This window comes from Pinus tabuliformis, chromosome 6 (assembly GCF_031772625.1).
Source record: "Pinus tabuliformis cultivar Carrire ecotype Pingquan chromosome 6, CPIR1, whole genome shotgun sequence".
Classification (NCBI taxonomy): Eukaryota; Viridiplantae; Streptophyta; class Pinopsida; order Pinales; family Pinaceae; genus Pinus; species Pinus tabuliformis.
The window spans coordinates 1,375,133,362-1,375,156,947 of record NC_142292.1 but is presented as its reverse complement, the minus strand read 5'-3'; the positions used below and the strand labels follow the sequence as shown (position 1 = coordinate 1,375,156,947).

The following is a 23,586-nucleotide window of genomic DNA, read 5'->3' as shown; positions in this document are numbered from 1 at the left end:
CATTCAGTCTCAAAGGAAAAGAAAATATTTGGTGGGAAGATGTGAACAATGTCAGAGTTATTCATGAGGAGGACTTGACTTGGAATGAGTTCGAGAGGCTATTCAAGAAGAAGTACCTATCAGAGAGATACTTTGATGGCAGAGCAAATTAATTCTGTGAGCTAAAGATGGGATCAATGACATATGAGAAGTACACTCGCAAGTTCTTGGAGATACTAAGGTATGTGCCCTACCTCAAGGAGGATAAGGCCAAGATTCAAAGATTCACTAGTGGGTTACTGATTGCATTCAAAGACAGGATTGAGTTCGATGAACCTAGATCACTGGAGGAGGCCATCAAAAATCTAAAGCATTTTTATGAGCAATCGAAGCGCATGTTTGAGACTAAGCTAGATTGGAAAGGTAATGCAAGGAACAAAGGAAAATGGGACAAGAAGCGAGAAATCCCTCCGGATACAAGTAATAAATAGAATGCAACACCATTTAAGAAGTTCAATGCATCTGACAAAGGACAGGGACTTCGAGTTGAGGAGCAGAATAAGGAGCCTATGTGGTGTTGGACCTGTGGAGGAGAGCATCATAGGAGAGATTGTCCATATTATTAGGGTGGTAGAACATAGATCTACTATTCTCAAGAGGCACATACAATGAGAGATGTTGGACACAATATTCCTAGGATCTATGCAGCATTGGATGCTAGACAGGCATAGCTATCATTGAGATGGACGGTAAGCTTTGTGTTCAAGTTGTTTCTATTTTGATTGGCCCTGGATATAATTATAGTTAGGTTAATCTTGACCTGGTGGATAAGTGTGGTTTGAATAAAGAAGTGCATGTAGAGCCTTGGTTAGTGCAGTTGGCTACAAGTACAAAGAAGAGGGTTCATGATTGAGTAAGAGCTTGTAAATTTGATTTTAATGGTATGTCTACCTCAACACATTTGAATGTATTACCATTGGGATCATACAGTATGTTTTTGGGAATGGACTGGTTGTACCTTCATAGAACCAAGGTGGATTGTTATGACAAATCCATTGAGTGCTTGGATGATAATGGAGAACAAAGAGTTTTGTGGGGTAAGAAGAAAGCAACATTAGTTAGAATGATGACAACTATGTAGGCCAAATGTAGCCGTAAGAAAGGGAGTGTGTTATTTGCAGTGAAAATTTCTAGTGAAAAAGTTAAGGAAGTTAAGGATGCAAATGTTTTGAGCAGGTACCCAGTTCTACAGTAGTTTCAGGATGTATTTCCTACATATATTTCAAAATTTCTACCTCACAAGGAAGTAGAATTTTCTATTGAGTTGGTGCCAGGGACAAATCTGTTATCAAAGGCACCTTACAGGAGGAGTACAGCTGAGTTGGTAGAGTTGAAGATGTAGTTGAAGGAAATATTGGAGATACATTAGGCCAAGTGCATCATCATGGAGTGCACTAGTATTGTTTGTGAAAAATAAATATGGTACTCTTAGGTTGTGCATTGACTACATGTAGTTGAATAAAGTGACCATCTAGAATAAGTATCCGTTACCGAGGATTGATGACTTGTTTGATCAATTGAAGGGAGCAACAATGTTCTCAAAGATTGATATGAGATCTGGATCTCATCAGGTATGCATTAAAGAAGAGGACATCTACAAGACAAATTTACAGACCAGGTATGGGTGTTATGAGTTTGTTGTAGTTCCATTTAGTTTAACTAATGCTCCAACTACGTTTATGTGCTTGATGAATAGTGTGTTGCGTTCGTATTTGGAAAAGTTTGTTATTGTGTTCATTGATGATATATTGATATATTATAAAAATGAAGAAGAGCATCTCGAGCATTTAGTAGCAATGTTGCGATTTCTGAGAGATCATCAGTTGTATGCTAATCTAAACAAGTGAAGTTTCTTTCAGACTAAGGCACACTACTTTGGACATATGGTTTCCAAGGATTGCATAGTAGTGGAACCAGAATAGGTAAGAGTTATCATGAAGTGGGCATCTCCCAAGAATGTGGATGAGGAATCTAATTGGGTGAGTCCAATGGTCATCCAGGAAAAGAAGCAGAAGGATGAAATAAGGATTTGTGTAGATCTCAGGAAGCTCAATGATGATTTCGTTCATGATCCTTTTCCAACTCTGTTCACAGATGAAATATTGGTTAATGTTGGCGGACAGGAGGCCTATTCATTCACTGATGAGTTCTCTAGATAACATCAGATAAAGATCACACCAGAAGACAAAAGTAAGACCACCTTCACGACAGAATGGGGATGTTTCTAGTATACAGTGATAGATTTCGAACTTAAGAATGTGTCGTCGAATTTTAGCGCGTGGTCATCGCGACGTTCAAAGAGTTCATTCACAAGTTCTTGGAAGTCTACTTTAATGACTGGACAGTGTTTGGGCTAGTTAAGCACCATGTAGATAGTCTGCGCTTATTGTTGGATACATGGCGAAGGTATCAGATTGTGCTAAACTTGAGGAAATGCTTGTTTTGTGTCCCTTTTGGGATCTTGCTGGGTCATGTGGTATGTAGACAAGAACTCATGGTGGACCCTGCTAAGATCACGGTAATAATCAATTTGGAAGCCCTAAGGAGTGTTAAACAGATGCGCGTTATGCTGGGCCATACTGAATATTATCGGAAGTTCATCAAAAGTTATGCCTAGATTACCGCGCCTATGGAAAAACTATTGAATAAGGATGCTACATTCTATTGGGATGAAGAATTTCAGTGCAGCCTGGATGTACTAAAGGATAAAATGGTCACCGTGCTGATCCTAGTCATCCTGGATTGGAAGGAGTTCCATGTGCATGTAGATGCCTCATGTATTGCACTAGGAGAAGTGCTGACACAGGCTGGCGAGGAAGAATTGGATCACCCTATAGCGTTTGCAAGCAAGAAGTTGTCTAAGGATGAAAAGGATTACTGGACAACAGAGCGCGAAGGGTTGGCTATGGTGTACACGCTCCAGAAGTTCAGAAATTACCTGCTAGGCGGACATTTCAAGATGTACACATACCATTCTGCATAAGAGTATTTAGTAAATAAGCCTGTGTTGGGGGGGAATATGCAGATGGCTACTGTTGTTTTAGGAGTATGATTTCGAGGTGATTGTGAAGCTAGGAAGGTTGAATGTCAGGCCAGACCATTTGTCGCACATTGAAACAGGAGAGGAGCCTACCAATTTGGAGGAAGGGCTGCCTGACGCGCAACTCTTTGTGGTGCACGTAGCAGATAATCAATTTGCAGACATTATCCACTTTCTAAACACAAGGACGGCTCCAAAGGGATACACCAGTCAACAAAAGAAAGAATTGGTGGTGCGCGTTGAAACTTTTCTGTAATTGCAGGCCATTTATATAAAATGGGATTGAACGAAATACTTCAACGCTATGTGCCCAACTTTGAAAGAAGAAATATCCTCACTGAAGCCCATGGAGGAGCTGCGAGAGGAGATTATGCAGGAAAAACAACAACACAAAAGATTTTGTGTGCTGGGTTGTGGTGGCCGACGCTGCATAAGGATTCTAAAGCATATTGCAGGGCATGCAACGCATGTCAGAGGACGGGCAGGCCATCATGGAGGGATGAGTTTCCTTTGAATCCGCAGGTGTCATTACAACCATTTGAGAAATGGGCAATTGATTTTGTAGGACTGATTCAGCCTCTAGGAAAAAATACGGGTGCATGGTATACATCATCGTGACCGAATATTTGACCAGATGGGCGGAGGCACAACCTGTGAAAGACTATACAGGGGCAACAATAACGAAATTTCTATTTGAATATGTGTTGACCAGGTTTGGTTGCCCAAAGGTTTTGATGAGTGACCATGGTACACATTTTCTCAATGAAACGATCAGTGCGCTGATAGAGGAGTTCCAGGTTTACCATCAGAAGAGTATGCCATACCATCCTCATGCCAATGGAACGATTGAGGCTTTTAATAAGATATTGGAAAAACGCTGATGAAGGTTTACAATGCGTAGTGGAATGATTGGGACGTGCGTGTACCAACAATGTTATTGGCCTACAGAACTACTTGTAAAAATCTTACTGGTCAGACACCTTTTAGGTTGGTCTATGGTGTAGAAGCTGCAATTCCTATGGAATACATTATGCCTAGTCTACACATAGCAGCTTTCATAGGAATGGCGGACTGCTGACCCTTAGAAGAAAGGCTCACGCAGCTAACAGAGCTCAAGGAAGATATATTTTTGGCTAGATTCCATCAGCAGGTTCAGAAGGGACGTGAGAAATCTTGGCATGATCAACACATCAAACTACGCACCTTCAAGGTAGATGATTTAGTTTTATTATATGATAGTAAGTTTGATAAATTTCTAGGAAAATTTCAGATGCACTGGCTGGGGCCTTATGTTATCAAAAGAGATTACAGATGGTGAAGCAGTTTAACTCGCGAAGTTGAATGGAGATCCATTTCCGGGAAGGGTAAATGGAAGTCAATTGAATCCATACACCGGGGATCCGGCCCAATGACTACATGACGGTAGCATAGTCTTAGCACTCCAGGCAGCTGCAAGGAGGCGCGGGACTATAAAATACACTGTCCTATTTGTAGAGCTACGAGACAGGGGGGGTTGCGCAAAATAGGATGATGTCACAGTACCAGGAGAAGCACGAAGGGAGCTATGCTATAGGGGGAGAGACCACGCAACATAGAGGGAAAGTAACCATTACAGTCACTGTTCATGATTTGATTGCTAGGAGACGGTTAAGTGGAGCAGGGGGCGACATTTAAGGCATTTAAGGCTGAATTTAAGAGTGAAATCTTGGAAAATTTGCTGCCAATCTAGCATTTATGGACGGATTTTGGGGGGAACGGTCGAATTTGAATTCGAATTCACCTATAAATTACAGGTGGCCGTCTAACGGAAAACAATTTGCATCCTTAGAATTTATGTGTTGTGTTGTCTGGTGCGCATGAATCACGAGTATTTAAAAGCCTTGACCGCAAGCCCTGAATTCCACAAGTTGCTTGAGTTAGATTGAAAACACATCACTGACATCATGTTAGGACCAGGTCTCGCTGAAACTGCTAGCACTGAAGGAACTATCGCCTCCGAGGGAGCTGCCCCAGAGGTGATGAGCATGGAGGTTCTCGCTCCAGTGCCTACGGCACCGAGGTCACCTAGGCCGAAGGCTACTTCAGTGAGAGAGGTCCCCAAGTCGAAGAAAGATAAGCAAAGGAAGCCGGTGCCTGTGCGCGAGTCACCGAGGAAGCATGTTGCTACATAGGCCTAAAGGAAGGAAAAACCAAGCACAAAGGAGAAGGGGAAAGTGGTGGATTTGGAGGCTAAAGAGGGCACAAAGGATATCAACACCGAGGGGGTGGATCCTATATCTAAGTTTCCAGAGTATATCCCTTCGCGCAAGGGAAAAGTGAAGGTCCCTAAGGACCTAGATGCAGGAAAATTCCTCCTCAACACACCCCTGCTATCGAAGAACCTAACCTTTGAAGGTCTGCGCTTGGCGCGGATCCCACATTTGAAGCTAGAGGATTGGGATTTGGCGGACCACGAGTGGTTCCCCCACCTTGCTACAGACACCTACATGAAGAGGGTCTTCTACAAAGAATCTGGTGTCACCGCGTTGGAGCCTGTGGAATGGATTCGCGGAGTGAACCAGTCGGGGTTGCTGAACCTGTTGTGGGTGCCCCACTACCATCGCTCCAATATTAACTTTATTGTCATTAAGAAATTGCTGTTCCTGGTGTATGACGAATGCATGTGGCTGAGCGTGCTAATCCCTATCACCGATATGCTGATCCATCGGATCATGCTATTGCTGCACTTAGGGTTAAATTTGACCAAGGAGTTTGGCAGAAAGACGAGCGAGCGTGACCTCGCGGAGAAGATGAAGGACAAGTTCAAACTTGTGAAGGCATGTGGGTACTCTATTACCTCGATCACTGACCTCGTGGTCAAGGTTTCCAAATAGATTTTAGCTGGAAAGGTTATGACAAAATGCCGTGCGGACGAGGTTCCAGTGCCAGTGGTTTCTTTGGCTGCACAGTGCATGGAGGGCGTGCAGTTCAACTGGGCGCACTACCTATGTAGTGAGTTCCTTGCGAACTGTAGAGAGGCACAAGACAAGAGTAAAACATTCCACTATTCGTGGTTGTTTCTCTCCATTGTGCTCGTCGCTTGGGATTTGCTGGAGGATAGCCAGTTTCCTCTCGTGGAGAAAGATTTTCTGGAGGCTGCAAAGTTTGCATCTCTGTGGGCTACAGAAGATGTTGAATGGGTCACAAAGACCAAAGTATTTTTGGTATTGATGGAGGCGAGCATTCACATGGCAATCAACCAGAAGACGCGGTTGTCACCAACCATGTTTGAACAAATTTTAGGATACACAGTGTTTAAAGTTGACTTCCACCGCATATACATACGGGCATAGAAGGATCCGCAACAAAAATGGTTCGACCTACCCTACCTCACTACGGATGAAGCTATCAAGGAGGTCATCAAGTGTTGGCCAATGGATTGCCATTCTCCTTCCAATCTAGTCATAGGAACCAGCAAGTCCGTGGAGAAGAAGAACAAGGATGCGGCCAAACAGAAGGTTCAACAGTTGGCTAAGAAATAGAGGAAAGAGGTCGAGGAGAAGGCCCGTGTGGAAGTGGAGCACGCCGTTAAGAAGTAGGCAGAACAGGTAGAGCACAGATTTGAGTGGAGTGATAAGTCTCCTTCACCCCAAACGGAGGAGGAAGAGCAATCAGAGCAGGGCAACGGTGGTCAGGATAAGCAGAGCACTCCCTTCCGAGTGAAGCGGTATAGGGAGCAGGAAAAAGAAGGGTTGCGAAAGAAAATAAAAGCCACCAAGTCATCGCTGGACCCAATTACTTTGACTAACGGTGACCTAGATGAAATAGGTGATAAGGTGAGGGATAACATCGTAGAAATGCTGCAATAGTTCATGCAACAACAAAAATAGGCGTTGATTGCTATTCAGAAGGATCTGCACAAGCTGCAGATTCAAACAAATAAGATCCAGGTGGGCGCATGGGATTTTGGAACTAGGGACCACTCAGGCAACAAAGATGGTTCGATCACTGGACCTCTGGATAGTTGCGGTGCCAGATGGATCTCTGAGCACGGAGACAACGGATGATAAGGCCATAGTGAGTTCTTTGAAGAAAATCGCCCTCAACCTAGCCGCGCTCCCAAATGAGTAATTGCACATGCTGCAGGTAGGAGATAGCAGAATTCAACGCTCGAGTGTAGCGTGCGCTAAGCCTCATCAGTGAGTATAGAGTGAAAATCGAACATATGTTCGCTCAGAATTCTGAGGCGCTGGAGGCACATAAGAAAATCTAGGTGCAGAATGACCAGCTTGCAACCGCGGTGGTAGAAGCCTGCATAATAGTCCTTGAAATGCACATACCAGAGGAAGCGTTGTTGGAGGAAAAGATCAGAAAGTTGGCTGCAGCTATGCGCGATGCCAATATAGAAGTGGCTAGAGTTTAGTTTGAGCTGAACTTGAAGATAACAGAGTTGGAGTTGAAGTCACAGCCTTCAACTGCGCTAGAGGTTTGGGAAAAATGTGAAGCGCTGTGAAGGATGGAGTCGCGACAGTGGATACTGCGGTGGTCGATTGCACCGCGCTTTTTTGAGCAAGAAATGGAGGTAGTCACGGCTTTGCAGGAAGATTCCACCCCTCAGACCTCGAACTCTAGCAACAATATGATGAAGTCAGGGAAACGATACGCACCGTTGCTGCCGCAAAACGGCTTGCTAAGCTGTAGGAGGTGAGGCAGTTGCATCTACAGGTGGAAGCAATGCAAAAGAAAGAGGCAGTCCTCAAGGCTAGATTGGGGCCTTGGTTGGATGAGGCCTACATCGTCTCTGCCAACATTCAAGAGAAATTGGTGAACTTATAGAGAACGTAGCAGAAAATCCAGTAGGATAGTGCAGGACCAGCCACCGAGCAGCTGGTGGAGCAGATCAAATAGGCAGCCACGCAGAGTGTGACTGAGGTAGCAATGGCACGAGTGGAGTTAGGGGATATTTGCAGTAAGATCTCTGTGCCTCAGAGTGACTCGAGGGCGAGTCACGATCTTTGTATTGGGGGCCTATTGGGATGGTGTCCCCTAGGTCAATTTTGGGGCAAAAGCCCAAGTTTTGTTGTATGAAGATGTAAAGTCTCTGCAAGCTGTGGTCGTAGAGCGTGTAGATAATTAAAGAATCATAAAGGGGTTTTACCCTTCTTTTATGTAAGTTGAGTCAGCTTGTGAAGATTTACCCATGGTCCGCGGGCCATGGGATTGTATAAATAGGTGTGTCTTAGGATGTCTAAGGAAAAGTAATGAAGTTTGGTCTATGGGAGAAGTCTAAGAGTTAGCGAGAAGAATAGGAAGAAAGGCTCTGTAGCTGTGTGTGCATAGGCCTAGAGTAGAGTCCGCAGTTGAGTGCATGGACCCCTGCAGCTGAGTGCGCAGGGAAGTCTTGAGTATGTAAGCAGAACTAAGTATTAATAAAGAAGATTGTAGTAGAAATACTTGTGTCTATCTATTTACTTCTGTTATAAATGAATGCATTTTTATACTGTGATGAATGAGGGGTGTATGAAGTAATACTGTATTAATGCGCGACTTTGCACGATTTGTACTATTTTATGAACCCAATTACTGCTAACTGTTTACGCAAAGATTATCTTGTTGTATGTTGAAGTCATCGAACACTTAAGCTAATCTAAGTAATTACTGGATTTTAAGTAATCTTTGATGCACGTAAGTAGTGGATTCACCTATTCAGGGTCCACAAAAGATAGTCATAAATGTTCATGGGGGTTTAGAAGCTGATTGAAGGAAGTTACATAGATAAGCCTTAAAGGCTTATCGATCTGCGTGAAGGTAGATTTAGGGCATAAAATAACATTACACTGATCTCTAGGTGCAGAAACTTGGTTCTAGCATCCCCCCATACTACTTCGGGTGAGACTTTAGTCCGCGCTTCGTGGATTGATGCCGAAAAGGCCAGTAGTGTAGGGATTTGTTTAGCGAAACTAACTCTGAACTTGGGTCGGGACCCACTAAACCAACATGCTTTAGAAACAAGCCTCCTGTAAACATGAAGATTCACCTTGGATGGGTCGCTTCTTGGTAATGGGCTTCATCAACCAAGAATATATTTTGGTTATAGGAACAAATTTTTCTCGAGTATGAGTTTTCTTCATCTTCTCACCTTGTATCTGACAGGAGGATAATTGATGGTCATCCACAAGCTTCAAAGATACATCAAGCGACCATGAGCCACAACCTGAGCTTGCTGCCTGAGCCTAGAGCAAGAGTTAGCCATACCCAGAATTAAATATGTAACCAAAGATAGAGACATGCCCCATGAGCATGCATTTTGGTTGGTGGCCTTCCTTAAAACACCATAGATTGAGACCTGAATGGTCTCCCTTTTCAGAACACTTCCTCTAGTAGAAGACTTCAACTTCTAGCTAGATTTGGAATTGTTCCAGGAACTGCATCAAGCATTCTTGGATGAGACCTCAATAGTCTCCCTTTTCACAAAATTAGGGAGTTTTTGTGTCAAAAAAACAAACCCCATTTTTACATTATTATCTTCATAATAATAATGGGGACCCTCTATGAAAATTTCGGTCATATCACTCTCTTCATGCTTTCATTTTGCTAATATTGTGGGATTTTCTTTTTTCTCGGTTTTCCACTGTGATGACTTCATTGTGTGTGGTTTCTCACTAGCTTCCCAATAACTCTAATTTCACTGAGTTTGTATTTACAATTTGAAAATAACGCTTGTTCAAAGTTTGAGTGATTTTTACTACTGATCTTAAATGTGTACACAATATATTTTATTTTAAAAATGTGAATAAAATTATTTAATTAATTTTAACTAATCAAGTTAATTAATTTGTAAATATTATTATTTTATTTAACTAATCTAAATTAATTATTATTTGCTTCATTTAAACTAACCTACATAACCACCGCAACCAATAATGTATATATATTAGCCATGTAACTTAAATAATATATAGTAAATAATTTCATTTGATTAAAATAAGAATAATAAAAAATATATTATGAAAAAAATTATATACCTCGAGCCCGGAACAAAATCTAAATCGCAAGTTCATAAAACGCCAACACTCCCAAGCTCACATCATGCAAACGGGCACAACTGTTTTTTTTGTCGTTTGGAATGTAACACGGGCTCAAATGTGTTTGTATGGGACTGTGAAAGTTAAAAAAAAAAAAAAAGAAAAAAAAAAGAAAAAAAAAACATTGAAGGAGGGCCCCACTCCACATGGAGCCCCGACTCCTCCTTCCCTTCTTCCCCTCCTTATAACTCTCAGGCTCATTAATGAGCCTCAATTGTGCCATTTCTTTAATTTAAAATTTACTTGTTTTGTGTGTGTATATATATATATATATATATATATATATATATATATATATATATATATATATATATATATATATATATATATATATATTAATTTTGTTTATATAGTTACTTTAAAACACTTCTAAAATTGTAATATTAACAACTTACTTTTTTATGAACTGGTCAAATTGTGCATTTTGACAATTTTGATAACCCAACTTTGGAAGGCTTTATCTTGAGTTCTACTTGGCCAAATGAGGCCCGATGTCTCGTTAGAAAGTTAAAATCATGGAGAAAACTTTCAAAATATTTCAACCAGATTTAGTCACTTAATATGCTTAATTTTGGAAGAAAATAAAACTACAAAATTGTAACAAAAATCTATTTTGAAACATTTTCATTTACCAAAACCTTTATTGTTGCAAACTAATTTGAACACTTCCTTTTTGAACTAAAGAAGTCAAAGGGAAGCACACATTTCTTTTAATTAATTAATTTAATTATATTTTAGTTTGAGAATGTGTTTTCCCAATTTTGTTATTTTGATTTTAATGAGCAAATCAATTTATTTTTTATTTTTTATTATGATTTGTTTTGTAGGAGATTTGTTGCAAGGAGTTGAAGCAAAGGATTTTAAGAAATTAGATTGATCCAACTGAAAAGGAGAAGAGGATTTGTTGTCCAAAATATATGGATCTAAAACTTCTTTCAATAACTCTCCATTTTTGGGAATTTCTTATAAATTACAAATAGTTGTTTTGAGAATGAGAAATGGGTTCCTCTTGGCTGCAAAATTGGAATTTTTTGTACTTTCGTAATGAGACTTCTTGTTGTAGCTAGAGAGGAATACTTAGATTTGAGTGTTTGGGGATTTGTTTTTCAAGATTTGTTCTTTGTTTTTGAGGCAGAGCTTGCACTATTGCAACTCTTGTATCCATTGGTAGAGCTCATGATTTTGAAAAGGATTATTGGAGATACAATAAGAAATAGAGCAAGGAGATCAGATTATATCAATTTATATTCAAATGATTTTATTTGTAATGCAAATTTTATTATTTTCAATGGCATATGTTTCATATTTTTCACTTTTATTTGATATGAAACTGATTTTATTCTATATCAACTATATAATCTAATGATTTTAGAGATCTCTAATTTATTTATGATTTCCTCTTGTGCCTAATCAAATTTCTGAGTAATTATTTACTTAGAAATTTGTCATGCGAAATAGATTTAATTGTCATTAAATTGTAAGAACTATTTCTACTTTTTAATGGCTTATCTTTATTATTGTAATCTCTAGAACATAACATGCATAGCACTTAAAATATTGATTGTTAGAACTTTTTCAATTTGATATTAATCATACAATGCATGTTAAATCTCCAATCCCTTAATCACTTTTCTCTTGATTTGAATCGGATCTACATATGATTCTAATCGAGATAGGATATATTAGATTTTCTTTTTGTTGTTTGCATATCAGAGTAGATTTGCATTTAGAATTTAATTCATTGCATTTCATAAGTCTCCTTACACAACAACAATCTTTAGTGTGGCTTGGCTGAGCCTACAATTTAACTTAAGGGTTGCTTTCTTGCAACGAACTCTACAAGAGAGTAAATATGATATTGTCTTTTATTGTTGATAAATAATTAGAGATATCACAAACAGTAAGCATGAGGGGGTAACTAGAACTAATAAAACCAATTGGAGCCATCATCACAAATGGTAAGATTATGATTTGAGAGTTTGATCGAGTGGTCTTCCCAAATTTTGATGAGGTCATTTTTGGACATCGACATTTTTGGTGCTAGAAGGAGGGCCAACATTAAGTTTTCTTTTTAAAGTTTTTGATTTTAGAAGTTTTATCTCTTTGCAATGACCCTTCTAAACTGCATATTTGGAGTTGCTTCACTGGACTTCCACCTGTCACCACTCTATTAAAGGTAGTAAAGCTCTTGTTAAGAATGAAATTTAATTGTAAGAAGAATGTTTATTCTTACAATCATATTCTTCAATATATTTTAAATTGTAATAATTTCGATATTGAAGAAGGTGTGATGTGTAGGATGTTTACTCTCAATTTGACAGGCTTATACAAAGAATGATGTAGATCATTTCCATTTGCCTCTATAGGCACTTGGGGTGAATTCATAAAAATTTTCCTTCTTGCTTTTCAAGATTACAACTATGAAAAAGTTTGTGATCAGCTTGAAGTACTTCACCAATTTCAAGATGAGTCTTTGGATGATTTCCTAATTAGATTTAAATTAATTTGTTTTCAATTTCAAGCCGAAGATTTACCTCCTGAGTTTTAGTTAATAGGATAATTTAGAGAATTAGTTTCTCTTCCTTGCATTCCAAATACATATAGTCAAACAATTTCAAGTTTTGACATGCCACCTTCTATTTCTATTAACATGAGTAAAAATTCACATATGGAAGATACACATGCCAATCATGATGAAATTGCATCAGATATGTATGATAGATTCCTACAACTTGTGAATACTACCTACAATGTGGAAGATGAGGCTAAAGAATCCTTGAAACAAGTTATTGAAGATCGTGATGCTTTCTCTCATGTTATTAGTCTACAATCACAAAGATTGGAAGAACTTGACAAATCAACTTCAAGAAAATATGGACATCATGGTTGAAGAATTATTTGCTAACAAATTTGAAAATAAGCAAGCAACAAATTTAACAAATAATGTGCAGTAATAAAATCAACAAGCAAAAATGCAAATAAAAAATTCCTACAATGATTTTTCTGCGGTAAATGATTCTCATGCTGAAATTTGTGATCAACCAAAAGGATTCGAGCAACCAAGAATTAATCTTCAAGAAAGAATAATCAACCAAATAAATGATCATGAATTAAAATTTGCATGGTGGAAAATTAACAAGAATCTATAAGCAGATAAATTTTCAGGTTCATTTCTTCCAATAGTCATTTTTCTCTTTATCCTGATTTTTTTCCTAGTTATAATTCATTTGTTATTAGTCCAACAATTCTTCTTTGCATAAATGATAATCTTGAAAATGGAGGAGGTGTTACAAATCCTATAGATAACCAATTACCAATTAGTTTATATTTTGATAATGAGTCATTTAATGCTCTTTCTTTCAACAATGCTGAAAATTTACTCAATCATACTTCTTGTTCTGATACATCTTGTGGAGAGGAAGGAAATACTAATGAAATTTGCAAGGTCATTTATGATAATTATTTAGTGTTGGAGGATAGTGAGTCATTTCAGTCATTACCAATGCCTCACACTCTTGATAGTTATTGTTGTTTACAAATGACGACTCTCCTTTTACCGATAGTGCTATTGAATATTTTCATTTTGAAACTTCATCTAATCATGATGACTTCTTAATTCCTATTTATGACTCTGATATGCTTCAAATTCCTATTTTTAATCTTGATCTTGAGCTTACATTATTTCCATAAGTAGAATCTTGTATTGATCTTGATTGTATGATTCTAGCTAATACTTGAGGGAAGGAAATGATTTTAAATAAGTCCCAATTATCTTGTAACACTAGTTGTAACATTACTACAATAATGATGTAATTTTATTGTTTTTTCTTCATTTATTATGGTCATTTTTAGATGTGTTTTCTTCTTTCATTTTTTGATTTTTGGATATCCTATGATCACATGTTGAACAATTTTAACACTTGCCAAGTGCACTACCTCAATGTGGAAATCAGATTGAAGACCATATTCATGAGCATCAAGATTCTTAATCTATCAATTTCATTTGATATTCATGTCTTATCAGCTTTCTCTTTCCTCTAGAATGAATTTTCCTCATGAATCAACACTTGTGATTGCATCAATACAATGTGACCAACCATCTAATCCAATTAAAGATCTTCTAAATAATTCACCAAACTTCTATCCTTACTGTCAAGATTCATTTGAAAGTTGCTTGGAAAATTAAATTCAATAGATAGCTTGTCACATGTACATAAGAATAAATTTTTTATGTACGTTATTGCTTCCAAAGGCATATTATCTCAATATGTCCTTTTATCCTCTCCTTTGGACCTCTTCTAATCATTAACAAAGATTCATCCATATATGATGATCCCATAGAGTTTTGGATAGAAGAAACTTTTCAAGAGAGGGTGATTGTAAATAAGCTATTTTTTGTAAATACATTAACGATAAATGTACATATTGCATTCAAATTTATTTTTGTTATCTTAATCATACTTTAATTTTTGTTATTTATGTTGGATATGTACATTTGTGCAGGGAAAAATCTAAGTGAGTGGCTTCACTGGAAGTATGATTTCACATAGTCTTGATATACTCTGTTAGATTAGGATAGGAGTAGAAGTAGTTTAGTTAGATTGATTTTCTTTTGTTTTTCTTCTAATATTGCATATTTTCAATAGGTAAGTAGTGAGCCCAAAGTGTTTTCTTGGTATTCACTCCATTTCTTAACAAAGAGTGTTTAAACGAATATGCTTACTTAAGATTGCACTTGTAAATGGATCATACATGCTTGTGATGCACTTGATTGTCATGCTTCACCACATTATTGAAATTGTTATTTTCATAACAAATCATGAATGGTGAAGCTCTAAAAAATTGCTGCAACTGCGAGCTTTTGAAAATGTCATTGTTTGAACCCACAAGAATTTTAGTGGCTTTTACCATTCTTGTTCAGAAACGGAAATGTGAATGCAAATTGATGTCTTATCACTTATCATTTAATTTAGATTGAATAAATAGGTTATTTTGAACATGTGAAAATTTTGAGGAAAATGCATGGGAGAATGTTATGTTCTATAAGGTAAATTTTGCAATCAAATTCTTTCAGGTATGTGTATATATGTTCATTCTCATCTGTTTTTTTTTTTTCTTTTTTTTTTTTTTCCATGGAAAAAAGTCGTAATTCCTATTAATATATAAGAAATTACATTTTGTAGATGCCAAGGCATATGCATATGGAGGCAAGATTGCCTGTCAAGATACATGAAACTGTCCAGATAAAGATATGAAAGCTTAACCGCTAATTGCTATTACTCCACGCAGGGAGTCTGATATCAACTATATTGTGTCTAAGCTTCCCTCAACAGGTAGAGAGAAAAAAGTCCAAAATTGTATCGTCTCTGCGCAGAGAGAGATATACTATGTACCAAAACCAAAACTGTCATATATACAAACCATTAAAGTAGATATAAGAAAACATAATTTATACAATGAGATCAGAAAATATTGGGCTTATAGCCCAATTTGTCCATGTTCTACAAAAGGTCTGTGGTAGTATTGATGGTAGGTACCATCGATTTCCTCCTGTATCAGCCAGTCATTGTCCTGTAAATGCGCTGCCTCTTTTGAAAGTTGATCTGCCTCCGTGTTTTGTTCCCTGTAAATATGTCGACAGACAAAGGAGTCAAATGAGGATATCAATCTTTGAGCTTCTCCTAGAATATGCCGCAAAGTAAATGCATTACAATGAGATGCATTGTTGAGCCAGTTACACACGATTTTGGAATCACCAAACAACTAAAGATGACTGCAATGTTGTTCTAAGGCGAAATGTATGAGATGTTTTGCTGTACAGAGTTCAGCAAAATTGTTAGTACCCCTGCCCAGGTTAATTTGGATTTTGAATCTGTGTGTATCATTCAGGAAAAGTATGGCTCCTCCACCACATCCTGCCTCCTGTGCAGAACCATCAAAATATGCCCACGGTTTAGATTTGTCTATGATTTCAGGTATGATGGTGCGAGGAGGGGCTATGTTATCGTCCTCAGGAAGGAGATCATAATCAGCAATGGTATGAAGCAGAATAGAAGGCCAATGGGGGTCTTTGAGGTTGAATATGGAGTGGTTTCTAGCAATCCATATAGCCCAACATGCTAGAAGGGGCATGTTCCTGGCTTTTCCCTTGTGGACATGGCACCAAGAATTCCAAGCATCCTGAATGTTGTGACCGTGCCAGGCTTTTAGGGATGGGTAGTGTGCAGTGATACAGTTCCAATACTCTTTAGAGGATGGGCAACTTAAGAAGAGGTGTTCGGTACTCTCTTCATCAAGTCGACAAAGATGACACCGAAAAGGGCCATGAAAGGATCTTTTCATCAGATTGGCACCTGTAGGGATCTTGTCAAAAAGTATGTTCCACAGTAATAGGCGGGTACGAGGGGCAGCCTTGAGTTTCCAAAGTGATCTCCAGCTCGGGTCGATGGTCTGAGGTTTAAAGGGATCCATGAGTCTGATGTATCCTTCTTTAGGGGAGTATGTTCCGTTCTTTGCGAATGCCCATATAACCTCGTCCGGTTCATCTGTCAGGCGGATATGCGCCTGAGTGAGAGCTTCAATGTATTGCTGCCAGTCAAGTCGCCATTGCTCGGGGATGTCCAAGTCATGAGCCGATTTCCAAGCCTGCTGAAGAAAGGTAGAATTATTTCGATCTCCTATGTGCTTAATGTGGATGATGCCCCTGCTGTTTAGGAACCTGATCAAGTCAGCTGGCAATTTGTGTGCATTACCACAACCCACCCATGGATCCATGCCTATACAAACTGCATTTCCTTCATTAATTCTCCATGTGATGCCTTGTCGCAGTAGAGGTAGTGCATTCATCATCGCCTTCCAAATGTTGGAGATGTTGTTGTTTGTGTGATGTGTCTGTCTAAACCAATCCATCAAGTTCATGGGCCAGATGTATTTTGCTTGTGCAACCCGAGACCAGAGACTGTTGGTGGTGATGAGTTTCCAGCCAAGTTTTGCTGCCAGAGCTTTCGAAAACAGATCAAGCCTTTTGATGCCCCATCCTCCCCATCGTTTTGGTATTGCAATTCTATCCCATTTGACCCAAGCAAAGATTTTCCCCGGTTGGTTACCCTTCCATAAAAATCTGCAGCATATACTTTGGAGTCTGTTCAGAATGCCTTTCGGTATCCATGCTAGAGTCATCCAGAACACAGGCGTGGCCTCGATTACCGCCTTTATGAGTACTAATCTACCGGCACGGGAAAGATATTTGTGGTACCAGATCTGTAAGCATTTTTCCACTTTCACAATAAGCCACGTCCAGTCTGCAATCCTATATCCAAGGGGCTTTAGCCGGAAGCCCAGGTATTTAAGCCCGTCTTCCAAATTGAGAGCGGAGAAGGGGAAGCGCTGGGTAGTGTAGATGGTCTCATGCTGAGAGCATCCAAAGATGGTAATTGTAGATTTTCCTTCATTAACTATCATCCCAGTTGCCTGCTGAAAGAGTTTGAATATATTTTGTAAAACCGTGGAGTCTCCAATGCTGCCATTTAAGAAAATAAGAACGTCATCAACAAACAATAGATGGGTCAGATATAAGTTCTCCGAAATCTTGATACCAACCAACTGATTTCTGTTGCGGGCAGCAATGATGGATCTACTTAAACCTTCCATTATAAGTAAAAATAGAAGAGGGGAGAGAGGGCATCCCTGCCTGAGTCCTCTCTCGGATAGGAAGAAAGGTGTGGCTTCCCCATTTAGTAAGACACTGTAAGATACATCCTTGATGCAGCTCATGATCCATTTGATGTATGCATAGGGGAACCCCAGATGAGTCAATAATAATCTGATATAGAGCCAATTTGCTCTATCAAAAGCCTTCGAGAGGTCCACTTTCAAGATCATGCCTTTCTGCTTCTTCGTCTGCAAAGTGTGAAGGAGTTCCTGAGCAGTGGCAATCGCCTCATGTATCTGTCGATGCTGTAGAAAAGCAAATTGCTCAGGAGATATATGTCTAGATAGAATTGGCTTCAGGCGATTTGCGATAATCTTAGCAATAATCTTATACAGACAGTTACAAAGGGAGATGGGTCTGAAATCATTGAAGGAGGAAGGGGAATCAGATTTCGGAATGAGGGCAATGAAGGTGGATTTGATGGCCGAGGGAATATTGCCACTTCTTCTATAGTCCTCCACAATCTTGAGTAAATCATCCCCCAGGATATCAAAGAATGCAATATAGAATTCGATGGTCCACCCGTCAGGTCCGGGGCTCTTATCTTTCTTGAACCATTTTATGGTAGCTTCAAGCTCTTCCTTCGTCACTTCCATCATCAGGTTCTCCGAGTCCTCCTGTTGCACAAACTTGGGGAAAAGTTCTGCAACCCGCATTATTTCCAAAATATTCACTTCTCTAGGCACCTTGTAGATGGTCTTGAAGTGCTCATTGGCTAATCTAGCCAAATCCTGCTGAGTTGATACCACTTGGCCCTGTTCATTTTGAAGTTCCCAGATAGTATTAATGGCTTTCCTTCCATTGGAAAATTTATGATAGAACTTAGTGTTGTTGTCACCTTCAGTGAGCCAGATTGCCCTGCTTCTGAGACGCCAGCTCTCCTCTCTTTCCTTCAGGATTTGGGAACGCTTTGAGACTAGGGAAGTGTATAGGTCCTTGTTTTCCTGTGATAAGAAGGTACCATTGGATGAGTCCTCATATAAGGCTATGGCTCGTTCTACTTCCTTCAAAATATTATCATCGTTTATCCGTTTCTGGTGTGCCCAATTTCTAGTGATCCTCTTAAGTTCTGTCAACTTCCTTATAAAACCAGCAGTATGATCCTCCCGTTCCAAGATAGGATTGGTTTTCCAATATTCAGATACCAGTTGCAAATAGGAGGGATCCTTGAGCCAGGAGGCATTGAATTTGAAGGGGCTTTTAATCCTCTGAATGTTATCCGACAGTTCCAAAAATATAGGCCGATGGTCAGATATGCCGCCAGTACCAACCCACTGCCTAATGCGAGGATGAAAGTTTAAGAAGGCTTCTTTGATAAGAAATCTGTCTAACCTTCTTGCAAGACTGTGATCTCCACTTCGGTTGTTAGTCCAAGTATACTGGATTCTGACTGAAGGAATGTCTACCCACTGATGCTCTTCGAGTAAGGTAGAGATCGTGTCGGATAGGCTGTCAACCTGGGCCGAGTGGCCCCAGGATTCACAGAATCCCAACGAGAAGTTCAAATCTCCTCCTAGGATGATGTTATCTGCTTGTAACAGTTCAGAGTCAAGAAGGGTCCTCCAAAATGTTTCCCTATCCACGCAAGGGCCATATACGTTCATGATACGGATTTCAGTTCCAAGAGAGTGGGCGTATATGTCTATACCAATGAAACCTCTGCCTCCCCATAAGTTCCTGAGCTCCATAGACTTGTTACAGAACCCTATAGCAGTACCACCCGATCTCCCAGACGCATCCATAGCATGGAAGGTCCAATTCGACAGCCATGAGTTAAGAGTAGGAATGAGGGAAGCAACCGAGCAAAGGGTTTCTTGTAAGAAAATGACATCCAACTCGGTCGATGTGAGCAGTCTTCTGAGGGCTAGTTTTTTGGGGGGGCTAGCAACCCCTCGGCAATTGAATGATAAGAATTTCATGGAGGGTGAGGCAGAGGGCCGTTCCTTGCTCTAAGGGCCCTGTCAATGGTTTGAAGTTGTCCTAAGGCAACTTCTTCACCCGCGGCGTGTCTGGCTTTTGATAGCTGAGAGGGGCATCCCCTAGAAGATTTAAGGGAGGCCAGGGGAAACACAGGGTCCAGACCAATTGCATCTAATCCCTTATCCTTTGTTCTGGAGCGGAGAGGGTACCGGGGGTTATAGGGGGAGAGAGGGGGGGGATAGAAGGGATGGAGGTTGAAATCAGGGAGGGGATGCTGGGGGAAGGGATGGGGGAGGGAAGGGGGAGGGAGCAAAGGAGGGAGGAGGGAGGGATAAAGCCCAGGGATCTCGGGAGAGCCGAAGTGTCCGAGGGTGGAAGAAAGGGGGGGGAAGTACCCATGCAAGTATGAGATGCAAAAACTTTAGGTAAGCCAGATACAGGAGGAGAGGCAGGGAATAACATACCCGCAGTCGAGGTGATCTCCTTTGCTGGACCAGAGCTTGTTGGAGGAGGAGGCGAGGAAGGGATGGAGTCCGCTGGTCGCTTGTCCGATGCTACTTTGTCAGGAGATCTTCGAGGTTCCCCTGCATTTTCTGGTACAGTGTCTTCCTTGCGCTGAGTAGGGCTTCCTCCCGTCTGCTCAGTCTCTAGTCTCTGATCAAAGCCCCTATTCTTTTGCAAGAGTGGGCAGTCCTTGTACAAGTGCCCTACTTTGTGGCATCTGCGGCAGCGATACGAAATGCCTTCGTAGTCGATAATCTGCTTGCGGGATGTGTCCCTCCACTGTATAGTGATGAATTCCTGAAGCCCTCCTCTTGTGTCAAGATTAATAAGGATGCGAGCATATGCCATCATACCCGTGAAAAGATAGGACTTGTCGTACTCCATGTAGGTGCCAATAGCGTTGCCGATCCGTCTGAATATGTCTTCAGACCAGTATTGTAATGGGAGACCCGGGAGCCGAATCCACACTGGTCCTATACCAATCTGTTCAGTCTCCGGATCGAAGAGTGGCGTCCAACGTTTCAGCAGAACCGGGGCATGCTCAAAGTGCCAGTAGGAGGATAAAACCCAATTTGTGTGGTCGGCACGAGCGAATCTCAAAGCGAACCATCCCCTCACAAAAGTCTGCACGAAGGGGATGTCAACCAGATGGTGACCCCAAACCTCTGCTGCCCAGGCCTTCAGACGGGCTGCCGTGTAGTTTCGTCCCCTGATGCGACCGACCAAGACTCTGTCAGCGAAATCCATAGTTTCTCCCCACTGTATGTCCTCTTCTAGTCGCAGGAAAATGTCGTCTGCCTTAGATTTGTAGCACTTGTACTTCTTCTTGGTCCCTTGAGGGGGAGGCGGATGCTGTACCCGGCTCGGAGGAGGGTCCAAAGAAACAAGGGGAGGGCAAGGGTTTGACGAGGAGGGGGGAGGTGTTATAGACATTTTTGGGCACTGCAACCCCAAGCATAAAATGTCCATAAACCAAGGGCTCCTAAGTCCCTAAAAGTGTTGTTCCAACCCCTAAAAGAACAAGGTCAACTGATTACAGCTTCTCCCAGAAGTTCTCCATGAAAAACTGCTCAGAACTGGTCAAAACTGGACCATTTCACCTGCTCCATAGGAAAAGTGCGTTGCATCTCACCTAAATACACACAGTAGGTGCGTTGCATTTCAAAAAGCCCTTCTATGGGGTGCGATGGGCGAGAAGGGACAAATGGCAGTGTCAACCCGCGAGGTGGAGAAGCATGGAATCTTCCAGAAACTTCTCCTGTGACACTTGCCTCTCTGAATTCGACCAGGGATGGGTAAGAGATCATCAATCTCCAAGTGGAAGCAAGGACTATCAGAGGGAAGACACTAATCAAATCACAAGCTGACTCATCTCCCTTACAGACATCTATATATGGATCCCTCATCCCAGAGATCCAGAGGCTGGAATTTTGCATCTTGTAAGGAATTGTTGTTGGTTTCTTGAGGCAACATCATAGTGTTGGGTGATCTAAGCTTTTCATGAGGTGAAGAAGGGCTCACTTGCTGAGAGGATGATGCTGGGTCAGAACAATTAGTTGTAACTCTCTTGGCTCTTTCTTGATTATCAATAAAGCTATTCAAGTTTTCCTCCATACTCTTGTGTGATTTATGTTTTATGCATTTGTATGGTCAATTTACATATGATCCTAGATTGTTTATGATAATAGATCCATGTACTTGTATAGTGTTATGCTGCTTTGATTCTACAGGTATTCTGTGAAGCTGGGTATACAAGAAAGCAAGTAGCAAAGGACTATCAGAAGAGAGAGGAATCGAGCAAGGAACCAAGCGTAAGACAGAGGTTGGTCTCCTTTATTCTTCTCTCATCTATCTTTCATAAAGGAAAATGAAAGTAGTTTTACTTTGTTTGTTTCTAAGGTAGCTACCAGCCTTAGTGGGATTAGCAGTTCTGCATAGACACTTTTCCCTGTAACAAAATGGCGACTCCACTGGGGAACGAATAGATTGATTGTTTATCTACATTTGTTTACTTTATAAACTTACAGATGGATCCTGAAGTCAAGCCCGCTAGCCTTCGAACTGCATTTGCCATGCAAATGCAAAGTAGATCAACGTTGCTTCAGTGAATCTCCGGGTTTTGTTTATGATTTAAACAACTGATTTACAAGCTTTCTAATTGCCCTCGTGGTGGCTCTAGTAACCTCCTTGGATCTACCCCTGTGATTGATTTACTGATTCCCACTTGCTCAGCCAAAATCCCTAAACTAAACTGCAAACGGTGACCCGGAACCCAATCAAAGTCTCGTCCCTAGTCCAGCGCACTGTCTGTTCTGTGAATCTCAAATTCAGCGCACTTCCCGAGTGTAGTAGGTGCGCTGCATTTCAAATTCACTGTGTTACAGGTGCGCTGATTAGACTAGGCATTGTTCCTAAATTTTGGTTTCTGTGTTCACTCTTTTCAGATCTATTCAAGAGTTTTGCTGCCTGTAGTCAGTACACCTCTGTTTGAAACCCCTTTCCTTGCTGTTATTCTGCCTCCATTGTGCAAAGAACTGTAAATGTTTTTATGTATTTGTTGAGTCATTTTCAGTTCTCCTTTACAAAGAAGTAACGTAATTGTACTGTCGTTTCTTGATTTGAAAGTGTCGCAAGTGTCGTTTTCAGTCATAGAAGAGGACCTGATTGTTCTTGATAGTCGATTACCCTGTTACTATTGTATTTGATCTGAATTAGTAGTTTTTCTAGTGTCGAAAGCAAGTTTTCATTTCCAAATCGCAAAGTGTTGTCATTGTCTTCATTTTGATTTTGAAAAGAAACTTGTTAGTAATTGTTGCTTTGAAAAATAATTCAGATTTGCGCATTAGCTTTCTTTTTATCATTCATATATTAAGAACGCTGAAAACAAATACATGCATGTGCATTTGCATTTAGACTATTTGAGTGGTTTGATTTAGGACAGTGCATATAGTGTGTGCTCTATGCTCTTTGCTAAAAGAACGCCATTTCTCTTTCCTTAGTAGCTAGGATTTTCATTGCACAAAGAAGATAAAACGATTGTTTATCATCTTAGATTGCATTTTAGGAATTGTACATCTACATCACGCGGTGAACCTGAAAGGCAAATTTCTTAAGCAAGATAAACAATAAAATAAATTTAATGAATCTAACAACACTTTGGAACCTAACGCACAACATCTAGAAGTCTAGGCTAGAGACGTATTCCGGCTTCGTAAAGCCTGGTAACTGTTGTTCTCACTGTTGGTTGGGTGATTCCTCCACTTTGAGACGATAAGTGCCAGTACGGACTTGTGCTCCCACGTACCGTC

General features: G+C 40.3%; 1 protein-coding gene across 1 annotated transcript; it reads right to left on the bottom strand.

Moving 5' to 3' along the window:
• Window positions 1–15,906: 15,906 nt before the first annotated feature.
• Window positions 15,907–21,211, bottom strand: LOC149263755 (uncharacterized). Its single transcript, XM_089390296.1, has 2 exons — window positions 20,239–21,211; window positions 15,907–19,559 (listed from the first exon to the last, which is right to left on the bottom strand). Exons 1-2 carry the CDS (start codon window positions 21,209–21,211, stop codon window positions 15,907–15,909), a joined length of 4,626 nt encoding a protein of 1,541 aa, XP_089246422.1.
• Window positions 21,212–23,586: the final 2,375 nt, after the last annotated feature.